Source organism: Cucurbita moschata, unplaced genomic scaffold, assembly GCF_002738365.1.
Source record: "Cucurbita moschata cultivar Rifu unplaced genomic scaffold, Cmos_1.0 Cmo_Scf00006, whole genome shotgun sequence".
In the NCBI taxonomy this organism is placed as follows: domain Eukaryota; kingdom Viridiplantae; phylum Streptophyta; class Magnoliopsida; order Cucurbitales; family Cucurbitaceae; genus Cucurbita; species Cucurbita moschata.
Window position 1 is genome coordinate 4,035,632 of NW_019268522.1, and position 11,785 is coordinate 4,047,416.

The 11,785-nt window shown below is 37.9% G+C and overlaps 2 protein-coding genes and 1 long non-coding RNA gene across 3 annotated transcripts; 1 reads left to right on the plus strand and 2 right to left on the minus strand.

Annotated features, from left to right (window-relative positions):
• Positions 1–1,042: 1,042 nt before the first annotated feature.
• Positions 1,043–1,744, minus strand: LOC111444146. The gene is made up of 3 exons (XR_002710655.1): positions 1,439–1,744; positions 1,268–1,324; positions 1,043–1,073 (listed from the first exon to the last, which is right to left on the minus strand). It is a non-coding gene; the product is annotated as an uncharacterized LOC111444146 (long non-coding RNA).
• A 1,296-nt stretch (positions 1,745–3,040) lies between these two features.
• LOC111444144 lies at positions 3,041–5,507 on the plus strand. The gene is made up of 2 exons (XM_023082122.1): positions 3,041–3,145; positions 3,236–5,507. The coding sequence occupies exon 2, from the start codon at positions 3,323–3,325 to the stop codon at positions 5,330–5,332; it is 2,010 nt and encodes a 669-aa protein (XP_022937890.1). The 5' UTR covers positions 3,041–3,145; positions 3,236–3,322; the 3' UTR covers positions 5,333–5,507.
• Positions 5,508–6,613: 1,106 nt separating this feature from the next.
• On the minus strand, positions 6,614–9,313 carry LOC111444145 (nuclear pore complex protein NUP43). Its single transcript, XM_023082124.1, has 5 exons — positions 8,619–9,313; positions 8,239–8,296; positions 7,378–7,615; positions 7,111–7,184; positions 6,614–6,960 (listed from the first exon to the last, which is right to left on the minus strand). Exons 1-5 carry the CDS (start codon positions 9,245–9,247, stop codon positions 6,907–6,909), a joined length of 1,053 nt encoding a protein of 350 aa, XP_022937892.1. The 5' UTR covers positions 9,248–9,313; the 3' UTR covers positions 6,614–6,906.
• Between the last annotated feature and the right edge of the window lie 2,472 nt (positions 9,314–11,785).

Genomic DNA, 11,785 nt, shown 5'->3' on the forward strand with positions numbered 1-11,785 from the left:
ATAATTTTCTTAGCGTTAAAATGTAGTTATGAGCGAGCACATAAAAAATTAATTCAAACGATGTGAGTATAATTTCTTCGGTCCGATTTTATAAAATTTATATATTTGAGTTCAATTTCCTAATTTTTAGTATTGAATTATATTTTGAAAAAAAAAATATATTTTTTTTGTCATACGTAGCTGTCAATTTAATAAATTAATTAATTAATTTTTTCATTCTAGTTTTGGTTGGGTATTTCCATAAAATATATTCTATTTAAACTCATTGAAGGCAAGAATACATTCTTTTACTATTTTTCTCGTAATTTAATTATAATTTATTTTGAATAAAAATACAACAAACTAGACTTTCATACAAACCAATGAAATCACAATTACAATAACTTCAAATAGAAAATCAAATAAATTATATTATATTATCTTTACCTTTATTTCCTTCCCCATTTTCTCTATTTATCTTTAAATAATATATTCAGGAATTTTCTTTTCGCCTTTATTTTATTATTTATGAACTCTACTATAAATATTCAAAATCTAATCATTTCATAACCCTTATTTAAATAATACGCATTATTATATATATATATATATACATATGTATATATATGTATATAATGAACTTGACAAGATTTTTAAAATATATATGTAAAAACAATGCTAAACTACACGTTGTTTTTAAAATATATATGTAAAAACAATGTTAAACTACACGTTTAGTCTTACTTTGAAGTTTACATGGTCTATGAACCTAAAAAATGTGTAATAAGTTCATGAACTTCAAATAAATATTTAAAATATAAGAATGTGTACCTTTTAAATTCTTGATCGGTTGGATATAATAGTAAGGATAACTAGTGCAAAGCCTGCCAAGCACGGCAGAAGCAGTGGGCAAGTACTTGATAGGCCAACAACCCCGTGAACCGGGCGATACACTCGACGAAAGGGGAACACACTCAATAAATATGAGAAATTGGCCCCGCTACGCTTTACATGAACTTCAAATCAATTTTAAACTTTAAGAGTGTGTATCTTTTAAATTCTTGATCTATCATATATAAAATTCAATTTCACATCTAATAAATTCATAATTTTTTTTAAAAAAACCTATTACATAATAAATAATGATAATAATAAAAAATCCGACGACCCATTGAACACAAAATTAAACATGAACACATTTTGAAGTTCATAGACCAAATAAACACAAACGAACGTTTTAACGCAGAGTATTAATGAAACAAAAAACAAACTTGCAAATCGAAGTTACCTCGTTCTTCATAACATAAACCACTCCAATTTGTTGACTTGAATACATTCTGCAAAGCTAAATTAAAAGAAAAACAATATATAATTATCTGAGAGGTCAAAATCAGGGAAGGTTTCCAAAATCGTTATATATTAGAGAATCAAAGTATCAAAAAGGTCAAGGGAAAACAACCATCACAAGTAATCAATCATAGCAGAGGTTCAAATTACATTCTGTTCAAGACTCTAAAGTTACTTGTTTGTGAAGAGTACTTAATGAGAAGAACAAGGTATTTCTTCCCCCATGTATGAATCAAGCTTTATGCAATTACTTTTACCTGTTTTTCCGTAGCCTTCTCAAGAAGCTACCTGTACAAGGCTGGCTACGAATCTTAACATCTGTCAAACAAGGCTACCCCAGTTTTGTTTCAACTGCCTCACTTCAACCTCACTGATCTTGTTCTAAGCTATGCCAATGGAAACATAATGTATAATCAATAATCAATTATCACTTTCCATAATGTATAATCAATAATCAATAATCAATAATGAATAGTGATAGTGTCACAGCTCAAACCCACTGCTAGCAGATGTTGTCCTCTTTGAACTTTCCATTAAGGTTTTTAAAACGCGCCTGTTAGGAGGAGGTTTTCACACCCTTGTAAAAAATGTTTTGTTCTCCTCTCCAACTGATGTGGGATCTCACAATCCACCCCCTTAGGGGCCCAGCATCCTCGCTGGCACACCGCTTGGTGTCTAGCTCTGATACCATTTGTAATAGTCCAAGCGCACCACTAACAGATATTGTCCTCCTTAGGCTTTCCCTTTTAAGCTTCCTCTCAAGGTTTTTAAAACGCGTCTGCTAGGGTGTGGAGGTTTCCACACCCTTGTAAAGAATATTTCGTTCTCCTCTTCCAGCCAATGTGGGATCTCATAATCCACCCACCTTCGGAGTCCAGCGTCCTTGTTGGCATACTGCCTCGTGTCCACCCCCCTTTGGGGCTCAGCCTCCTCGCTGGCACATCGCCCGGTGTCTAGCTTTAATATCATTTGTAACAGCCCAAGACCATCGCTAATAGATATTGTCCTCTTTGGGCTTTCCCCTCAAGGTTTTTAAAACGCGTCTGTTAGGGAGAGGTTTCCACACCCTTATAAGAAATGCTTTGTTCTCCTCTCCAACCAACTGGGTCTCACAATCCACCCCCTTTCGGAACCTAGCGTCCTTGCTGGCACACCATCTCGTGTCCACCCACCGAAGGCTCAGCCTCCTCGCTGGCACATCGCCCCGTATGGCTCTGATACCATTTATAACAGCCCAAGTCCACCACTAATAGATATTGTCCTCTTTGGGCTTTCCCTTTTGGGTTTTCCATCAACGTTTTTAAAACGCGTCTACTAGGGAGAGGTTTCCACACCCTTATAAACAATGCTTCATTCTCCTCCCGATGGGAACAAATAATGAATGAAACAGACCAATACTTATTTTTAAAAGTCCTGTGTAAATAGTTCTAAACCATGCCCATATTCCTTGTAATGATCTTCAAATTTTCTAAAGATTAAAGAGTATAATAACATTATGCTCCTATTTCACAAGCTCCCATGTGGGAAGAACTTTCAGGCCACAGATCTGTACCCCAGCTACGCTGTTTGACTACAATAAGATAGATGCCAAAAGTTTTGTCCAAGGTAAGCAATTCTTATTCTTTTGAAAGGAATGTCCTTATGAAGATGCCAATTCCTCACAAGATACATTAAACTAGAAGCTCACAAATTTTGCTTGCAATTCAAGAATATGTCTGGGGATGACTTCTCCTATCTTGTTATATATGTGAAGTAGCTTTTCTACATTCATTAGCCTCTTCCGACTATTTTATTGGTTCTTTTCGAGTTTTGGCTTCAGGTATGACCTTCGATTCCAGCTTCTTTCGCCTTTCGCCTTTTATATATGTTTTGTTCTTCATCTTCTTATAAAGCTTTTCTTTTTTCTTAGAGATAACAATGGGAATCTGTTCTATCTTTTAGCAGTTTTCAAACATTCTTCATTTCGTTTCGACGTATCTAGGAGAAAGAAGAAACCATGTTTTCTGAACTATTTGAAAAAATTATACCAAGAGATATCAGTTCCTTATGGAGTTACTGGGGCATTGAGTTGCTAGTATTGGCAAACTTCATGTTCCAAATTATCTTAACTTTCAATGGATGTCGTCGAAGGCACACACCGGGATATAAGCTCAGCTTAACCGTTTGGTTTTCCTACTTATTGGCTGCTAAACTAGCAACGGTTGTTCTGGGCAAGCTAACGACAATTGAAATAGGCAAAGACCAACGCAACACGCACACCCAAATTCAGGCATTGTTGGCACCATTGATGTTCATGCAAATAGGAAATCCAGATACGATCACAGCCTACTCGATCGAAGACAACCAGCTAGGAGTGAGGCAAATTTTCAGCTTGGTGATCCAAGTGACTATAATGTTCTACATTCTTATAAGGTCATGGACAAATTCAAGAACATCGTTTCTTTACTTGCCAATGTCTTTAGCTGGGATAATCAAGTATGCAGAAACATCATGGGCTCTAAAATCAGCACTCAACGGAAACTTCGGCTTCACAATTGCCGATTTCTTCAAATATCACGAAGTAGCTCGTTTGTTCGACAAATTACCACAGGGAGAGAACGAACTCCCAGAGGCAAAATTGATCTTAAGAGCTTATTATAGATTTTGCTGCCTAAAACCACATCTAGAGAATTGGCTTTACTATCCTCCAACTGATTGCGAATACCAAAAACTATACATCGACGACTGTGACTATGAAGACGTGTTCAGAATTACAGATTCTGAGCTGGGTTTCATGTACGATGCACTTTATACGAAAGCACCGGTCGTATATACTCGTAAGGGTTTAATTCTTCGTTGTATTAGCTTACTTAGCTTGATAGCCACACTAGTTGGGTTTTCAGTCTTGTTCAAGGATGCTTTTGTGTATAATATCAGTGTTGGGTTTATCCATTTTGTGTTGATAGCATCTCTGATAATTGAGGTATATCAGATCTTGAGATTACCATACACAGATTGGGCTATAATCCAAATGATTAGGCACTATGAAACTTTTCCTTTTCTTATGGGTTTCTTGCAGTCTCTAGCCCCTCAATCAGCAACTTGGAGAAGATGGTCCAATACAATGGGACAGTTCAATCTTTTAGATTTCTGCTTGCAAACCAAGCACCGAAACTACAGCCGAATCAAAATTCTCCGGTATTGGGGCATGGATATGAAACTCCGAAAGCAATTGAGTTTGGATCGAATCGACGTCGATCCCAAAGTGAAAGAGCTTGTGGTAGCAGAACTCAGAGAGATAGATAAGATCAAAGGACAAGAAGAGTTCGATCAAAGAGGCCAATGGACAATCGGAAGGTACCGAGAAAAACTCAAACTCAATGACGTGATCCAAGCACTTGAAACAACAGTAAACAAGAGACCATTCGATAAGAGCATATTCATATGGCATATCACAACAAATATTTTCTATCACATACAGAGCTTTCATGATACTACTGACAATGCTAAAATGGAAGCTATCATGAATATATCAGATTATATGATGTACCTTTTGGTGACGCGTTCGCACGTGCTATCGTCAACAACTGGAGATATCATATTTGACCATTCTTGCGTGAAGCTCGGGAGGTTAACGAGAACTGGACGTCTGAACAAAGAGGAAGCCTGCAAAGATCTGTTAGGATTACAGAAAGAAGGTATCCTTCAAGTGAAGGAACCGCATGCACCACCTGAATCAGAAGCAGAGAAAGTAGTTGTGGGGAATTGGAACCTGCTGAAGGATGTAAAAGAATTAGCAGATAGCTTATCAACAATGAGCAATGAAAACATATGGAAGGTACTAGGGAGTATGTGGGTTGAGATGTTGGGATATGCAGCAAGTCACTGTGAAATGGAATATCATTCAGAACATATCAGACATGGAGGTGAATTGATCACTCATGTTTGGCTTTTGGTAGCACATAATGTTACCAAATACAGTTCATATGAGTATCATTTCGGCAGTCAAGATGAAGAGACTCATTAATTTTTCCTTGATTGGTTCAACGATATATTTTGTAAAAAGCATAATGCATGGAATTCCTCCAATCTAAATGCAGTAAACAAGTTTTAATAAAAAGAATACTATAATTCATGGGTGGTTTCTTACAAATGTGTCTCTAACATACACTTTCTTCAATTTCCATGCATGTTTGATCTAATTACTCCTGTTATCAGCTCTGTCCTCATGATTACTCCTGTTATCAGCTCTGTCCTCATGTTTTCTCCACAACCATGTTCGTCCACCAGATTGTAAATGCCTCCAAAATGTATTATAGGGGGAGACATGGTGTCAACTCTCCACCATTCCGGGCCCTGTGGCCTAAGTGAACTACCCTATGGCACATAGTGTGTCACAGTGAGGGAGAAACATTACGAGGAGTGTCTTGAGCGACTTCCTTTAAAATGAGTTTTTCAAGGGCAATATCGAACAACACAATGTACCGACATTGCGCACCAGCCCATGTGTCGAAGGTTGGATCATACAACCGCCAACCAATTCAAAATTTGTAACTAATATGGCATGGACACGGGAGGGTCCAATGCTTCGATAGAACCCGAACAAATGACTTGGCCTAGTGTAGAGGCACGCCGGCTGGGTTGCAGAAGATTGAACATGCACGCGCAGGCAACATGTGTGGCCGAACAAGCTTGGATTCTGTATAAGTTGTGTTTAGTTGGCAAAAACAAACCTCGTCGAAAGTCCAACGAAGCCACAAAGTCAGGCGAAAAATGCATATGGGACTTGGGTTCCCTTCAAGGCTGGTCGTGAGCATGTGAAGATCACGATGCCGCTCGGTTAAAAATGTAGGACTGTCACAGTTAGCATGGTGGTAATTCCAACCATGGAAGATCACAAATTTCTTGAATTATAAAATACAGGATCATAAAATACACAAAGAAGGCAATTATAAATCATAAAAAATGAAAAAGTAATATTAAAAAATAACGAAACCCAACACCTGAGGATAACTCTAAAATACAATCCTCTTCGTATATTCAACCATCGTGCATATTGCACATCAAACATAATCTAATGATAAAATGAAACGTCATGGCATAAGTAATTTCTCACGATAATTAGCAGGTAAGATTTCAACTCGGATAAAAAAAGTACTCGACAAAATACCTGTCTGCCAATCTTCAATTAAGTATAACAACTAATAATGCCAATTAAAAATTTCCAATAAAGCTCAGCTAAGTACTTCACATTCTGTAAACATTAATTGGTATAAAAATTAAAAAGTAAAAACGTCACGTTGAGAAGTAGAATGAAAAAAAGAAGAAATACATTAAAAACACAATGCAAAGTTACATCATTCATATCACCCTGATATGGTCAAGACCAATATGATAATCCATATCAAAATTCAGTTCAAATTACGTGGTGTAACTAAACCCAGCAACAGCCTCAAATTTTACATGAGCCTAAAACTAAGAAATCGCATGCATTCTGCGAGAGGTAAAAAAGCTATAGATACAAAAAACCTTACATCGTCAAAGGGATCGATATAGTGGATTGTAACCAAACGATTTAGAAAAGACGATGACTTCTGAAAATCAAGGTCTTGACAGGATGGCCACGGATTCCCATTCCAAATTACATATCACTTCCTGCATAGCATATTTAGAGAGCCTTAAACATAGCGAGCACCACCACTTAAACCCTCTCACCATTTATTTTCAAATAGTAGTTATATGGGACAACACAATGAATAAAGTAAACAACATAAGTTTCATATAATAGTTATATGGGCAACTTACCGATGGGTGTTGACGGTCGATGTCAAAACCATTAATTGCGCAAGGTTCTGCTAGCAGTTCCACAGGCTGCTTGCCTACAAGTCACATAAATAGAAAAGTTGAGCCACTTTATGGATGTGGAACAGAAAATAAGACAATAGCCAACAGGCATTAGATAACAGAATGAAAAAGGAAACTACTTATATATTAGATATGTAGCAACAAAAAGAATTTGGATAAACGATGGTTCACCCCGACCAATCAAACATGGTCAGCACCAGTTTCTACCTTGTTCAATACTTGTTATAATCCCGTCCTCGGAGCAGATCATGGCAGGTAAAATCTGCGAAGATGACATGCCACCAATGTTGCCAGACTTAATATAAGGATCATAGTGAACCTCCCAAACCTCACTTTCACATGGCGAAAAATTTGATGTTTTGCTCCCTTCTAGACCTGAGAGAATGATAGGCTGCTGTTGCCACCTCAAATCCCAGGCAAAGACAGTTCCGAAAGAGCCTCCTGCCTAACATGGGGAATAATAAGCACACTTATACTGAAGCTCATAAATAAGGCAGGATAAGAAAGATGGAAAAACATGAAGTGGTATGAACCTAAACAAGAAAAGAGAACCATTAAAAATTTCTATAATGTGATGATTCTGAGGCTGGAAATCAATTTCACTATCGACCTGAACTTACACAAGAGATGACAAATAATTAGCTCAATAAGATCTGCCCAAGTAATCTACCAAAAGAGTTAGGTTGAGAAGACTTAAGAGGCGTGTTTAGCACTATAAACAAAACTGAATGGTAGAAAGTACAGAAACTCAGGTCGTCAAACGGCTCATAGGGAGTCAGAAACAACCATGCATGGTACTTCTCGACCATGTCTCCAAGGCGAACGATAGCGAGAGCAAGAAAACTCCACCATGATAAAATATTACCCTCATTATTAGACTCTAGATCTGGCCTGGGCGACCCAATCATGATATCTCTAAAAAAGTTTTAGGACAAAAAAAAAAAAAAGAAGTTTGGAAAGGAAACACAAGTTCGGAGTCCTGATCTTCTGCAGAGTTTATACAAACACACGTGACTATGACTACTTAGGTGTGATGTAAGGATAAGAAGCTAAGGCAACAGAGCTTACCAAACAAGTGTGTTTTCGGGATGGATGGATGTCTATGCAGTGAACAATACCAGAAGCCCTGCAAAATTGCCACAAGAATGAATTCAACACATCTATTAATCAACTACGGCGACTTGCACTTTTTAAGATTTCACAATATCAAAATTTCATTTCTAGTCAAACCAGAGAACATTTTTAGGAACCGATTGTTCTTTCGTCAATCTACACTACATACAAGCAGAGCAGCTATGACTTGTTGATTTTTCTATAGCAAGGAAGTCTCAGAAGCCACTTCCTGTTTCAGAAAACAGGGTGTTTCCTACAATTCTGTTCCAGTCCTAGATGCTAAACGTTCAACTATATATGAGAGAATGCCAGGGAAATTACGCAAATTCACATACCAGTCGCCCTTAAACTGAGAAACTGCTCCACCGGGCTTCCTCTGATCCCACCATTGCAAGCTAAACCCACAACCTCCTGTCGCAAACTCAGTGGGGGATGCCCATTTCGCTGCAGTATACGACACCAACCCATTACTATCGAATATCCGACGATAATTCAATCCAGATTCCCCAACGCTAACCAAATTCACCCGTCCATCTTCCGCAACCGTCAGACATTCACCTCCACCATCCATCACATCGACACAAGAAATAGGTCTATCGTGCAATACCTTCTCAGGCACGGAGAGCTCCGAATCGAGCGACGCATCCATTGGCTCGACAGATAGAACATGAAGAGAGCCCGTATAAGTCGAAGCGAAAACGAGAGGGTTCTGATAGAATTGAGAGGTTTTAAGGGAAGAGATTCTTGAAGGTGACGTCCAAAACGACTGAGGAGCCATATCCAGCGGATTTTGAGTAAGGGAGTGAATTTCAATGGAGGATGAGTCGGAATCGGAGTCGAAAAGGGCAACGACGGCAAACCGGCCGAATGCGGAGAGCGGTGGAAGCCATCGAACGCCGTCAACATACTTGAATTGCGGAAACCTGTGGATTTGAGGTTGCTGCTGGGGACTCACGATCGCCATTGTTAGGGTTTAAGCAAGCTCAGTTGTCTCACTTTCCAGGAAGACTGGGAATCAGAGTGACGACGGCAACTGAAAATGTGAATTTTATGGGACGCCGTCCCGGCCGTATTAAATTTCGGGGTATTTTAGTACTTTTACCCTTATTTCCTCCACAAAATATTGAAAATAGAAATATTAATAAAAATCTAAATTAATAAAATACCAATATTTTGAGTGTAGGCTCTAGTGGCTTTACTTTGTGCTTCTCCAAAAGGCCTCCTACTAATACAGAGAGTATTATTTGATTATAAACTCATGATCATTCCCTAAAATGGCCGATGTGGGACTTTCATCCAACATACACCACTAGTCCAATCCAGTCTAGGATTTCGAAGGGTTTGATGAAGCATTGGTTCAACTTACCCTTCCATCTAAATCTCAGGACGCCTTTCATCCGAGCCACCTTCAAGAACATCTTGTCACCTACCTCAAATTCCAAATTCCTATGCCTCACATCAGCGTAACTCTTCTTCCTACTCTGATTCGTTTGCATTCTTATTGTGATCTTTTGCATAGGCTCATTGGTAACTTGGACCAACTCTAGTCTCAATAATTCTCGTTAACCTACCTCACCCAGCACACCAGAGACCTGCACCGCTTTCCATATAGAGCTTCAAATAATGCCATTTTAATAGTTGTTTGAAAACTATTGTTGTAGGCGAACTTCATAAGGTGCAATTTCGTCTCCTAGCTGCTGACGAAGTCTAACACGTAGGCACGTAACATATCTTCCAAAATCTGGTTTAAGCGTTCGATTAGACAATTTTCCTGAGAATGAAAAGCAGTATTGAAGTCGAGGCGAGTACCTAACGCTTTTTGGAGGCCATGTCACAGGAACCCCACGCAGTCTAACATATCGTATAAATAGAATTTCACTTTTGATTACTAAAAATACGATATTCATCATTTAGTAATAATATTTTACTTAATGACATTATAATGTCTCTCACTGTAACGACTCTAAATTTCTACTAACCTAAAGTTGCTACTGTCGTCATAACCTATGCTCTTATACATAATTAAACATTTAAATTTTTTTCATAAAACATTGCGATGGAATTACATGTTAAAAAACATCCTTAAAGCAACCTAAAGAATTCTAAATAGAACAAGTAAGACATTAAAAATAAAAACACTTTATACTAACCTAAAGTCTAATAAATGAAATACCACTATCCTATGCATGTGTCATGGTCTTTACTTACGATGTCGTCGTCAGTCGTACAGGAGTGTCTTGCCTTTACCTGAAATAGAAGTAGCACAAGACTTGAGTATTTGAAGAAATACTCAGTAAGTGACCTCACTATTGAAGTCAGGGAAAGCAAACACATGCAACTCATGATTAGAGACCTATCATTAAAACTATCCTATGGGTGGTCTCCCGTCTGAACAAAACTGGATGTGTAGTACTTTCCTACACACGATCCACATGTGCGAGCATGGATTCTCAGACAGTTTGCACTCACCCTAGACTCATCATAGTCGAGCTCGCTGTTCGTAGCAATATCTGGAGGTCAGCAGATCCTCGAGTGTCATGCGTGACATGATCATCATCATCATATGGGTGGTCTCCAGTCTAGACATAATCATTATGACGACGATTATTTTTCTAAGACACAACCCTAGTTAATGTTAAAGATGATGAACGTATGAAGGTCAATGCATGCATGTAACTAAGAGTAATATGAGAACGATATATAGGTCTGTGTGATAAAGATGATTTAAAGATGAAAAACTATAGTGACCTCATGCATTTTGTGTGTACATATACATTCGGCTACTTCCCCATTTATGATAATGAGTACATATGCATATACTATGATGATGAAGGTGATCATGCCTCACATGACACTCAAGGGTCTACTGACCTTCAGAAGTCGCTACGGACAGCTAGCTCAACTATGATGAGTCTAGGGGGTGCAAACCGCTTGGGGATCCACGCTCACACGTGGGGGTCATGTGTACAAAAATACGACACAGTCAATTTCGTCAGGACTAGAGGCCAGCCTATGATGGTTTTAACGATAGGTCTCTAGATCATGAGTTGCATGTGTTTGCATTCCTTGACCGCAATAGTACGATCACTTACTGAGTGTTTCTTAAAATACTCGTGCTACTTCTATTTCAGGTAAAGGCAAGACACCCATATACGGTTGACGACGATATCACAAGTAGAAACCATGTCACGTGCATATGATAGTGGTATTTCATTTTTGAACTTAGGTCAGTGTAAGGTGTTTTTACTTTTAATGTTTTAATTGCTTTATTCATTATTTCTTTAAGTTGTTTTAAAGATAATTCTCAACATGTAAGTCATGATCAAATGTTTAATTCCGCATCAAAGCATAAATCATGATCACAGTAGTGATTTTAGGTTAGTAAAAATTTAGGGTCGTTACAACAAATCTTGATATTAGATCCTGTATCAATTATCCAATAGTATTATTTAATTTTTACCAAAATTCCAGTAAACGTTTAGGCTATTTAAGCCAAAGATAC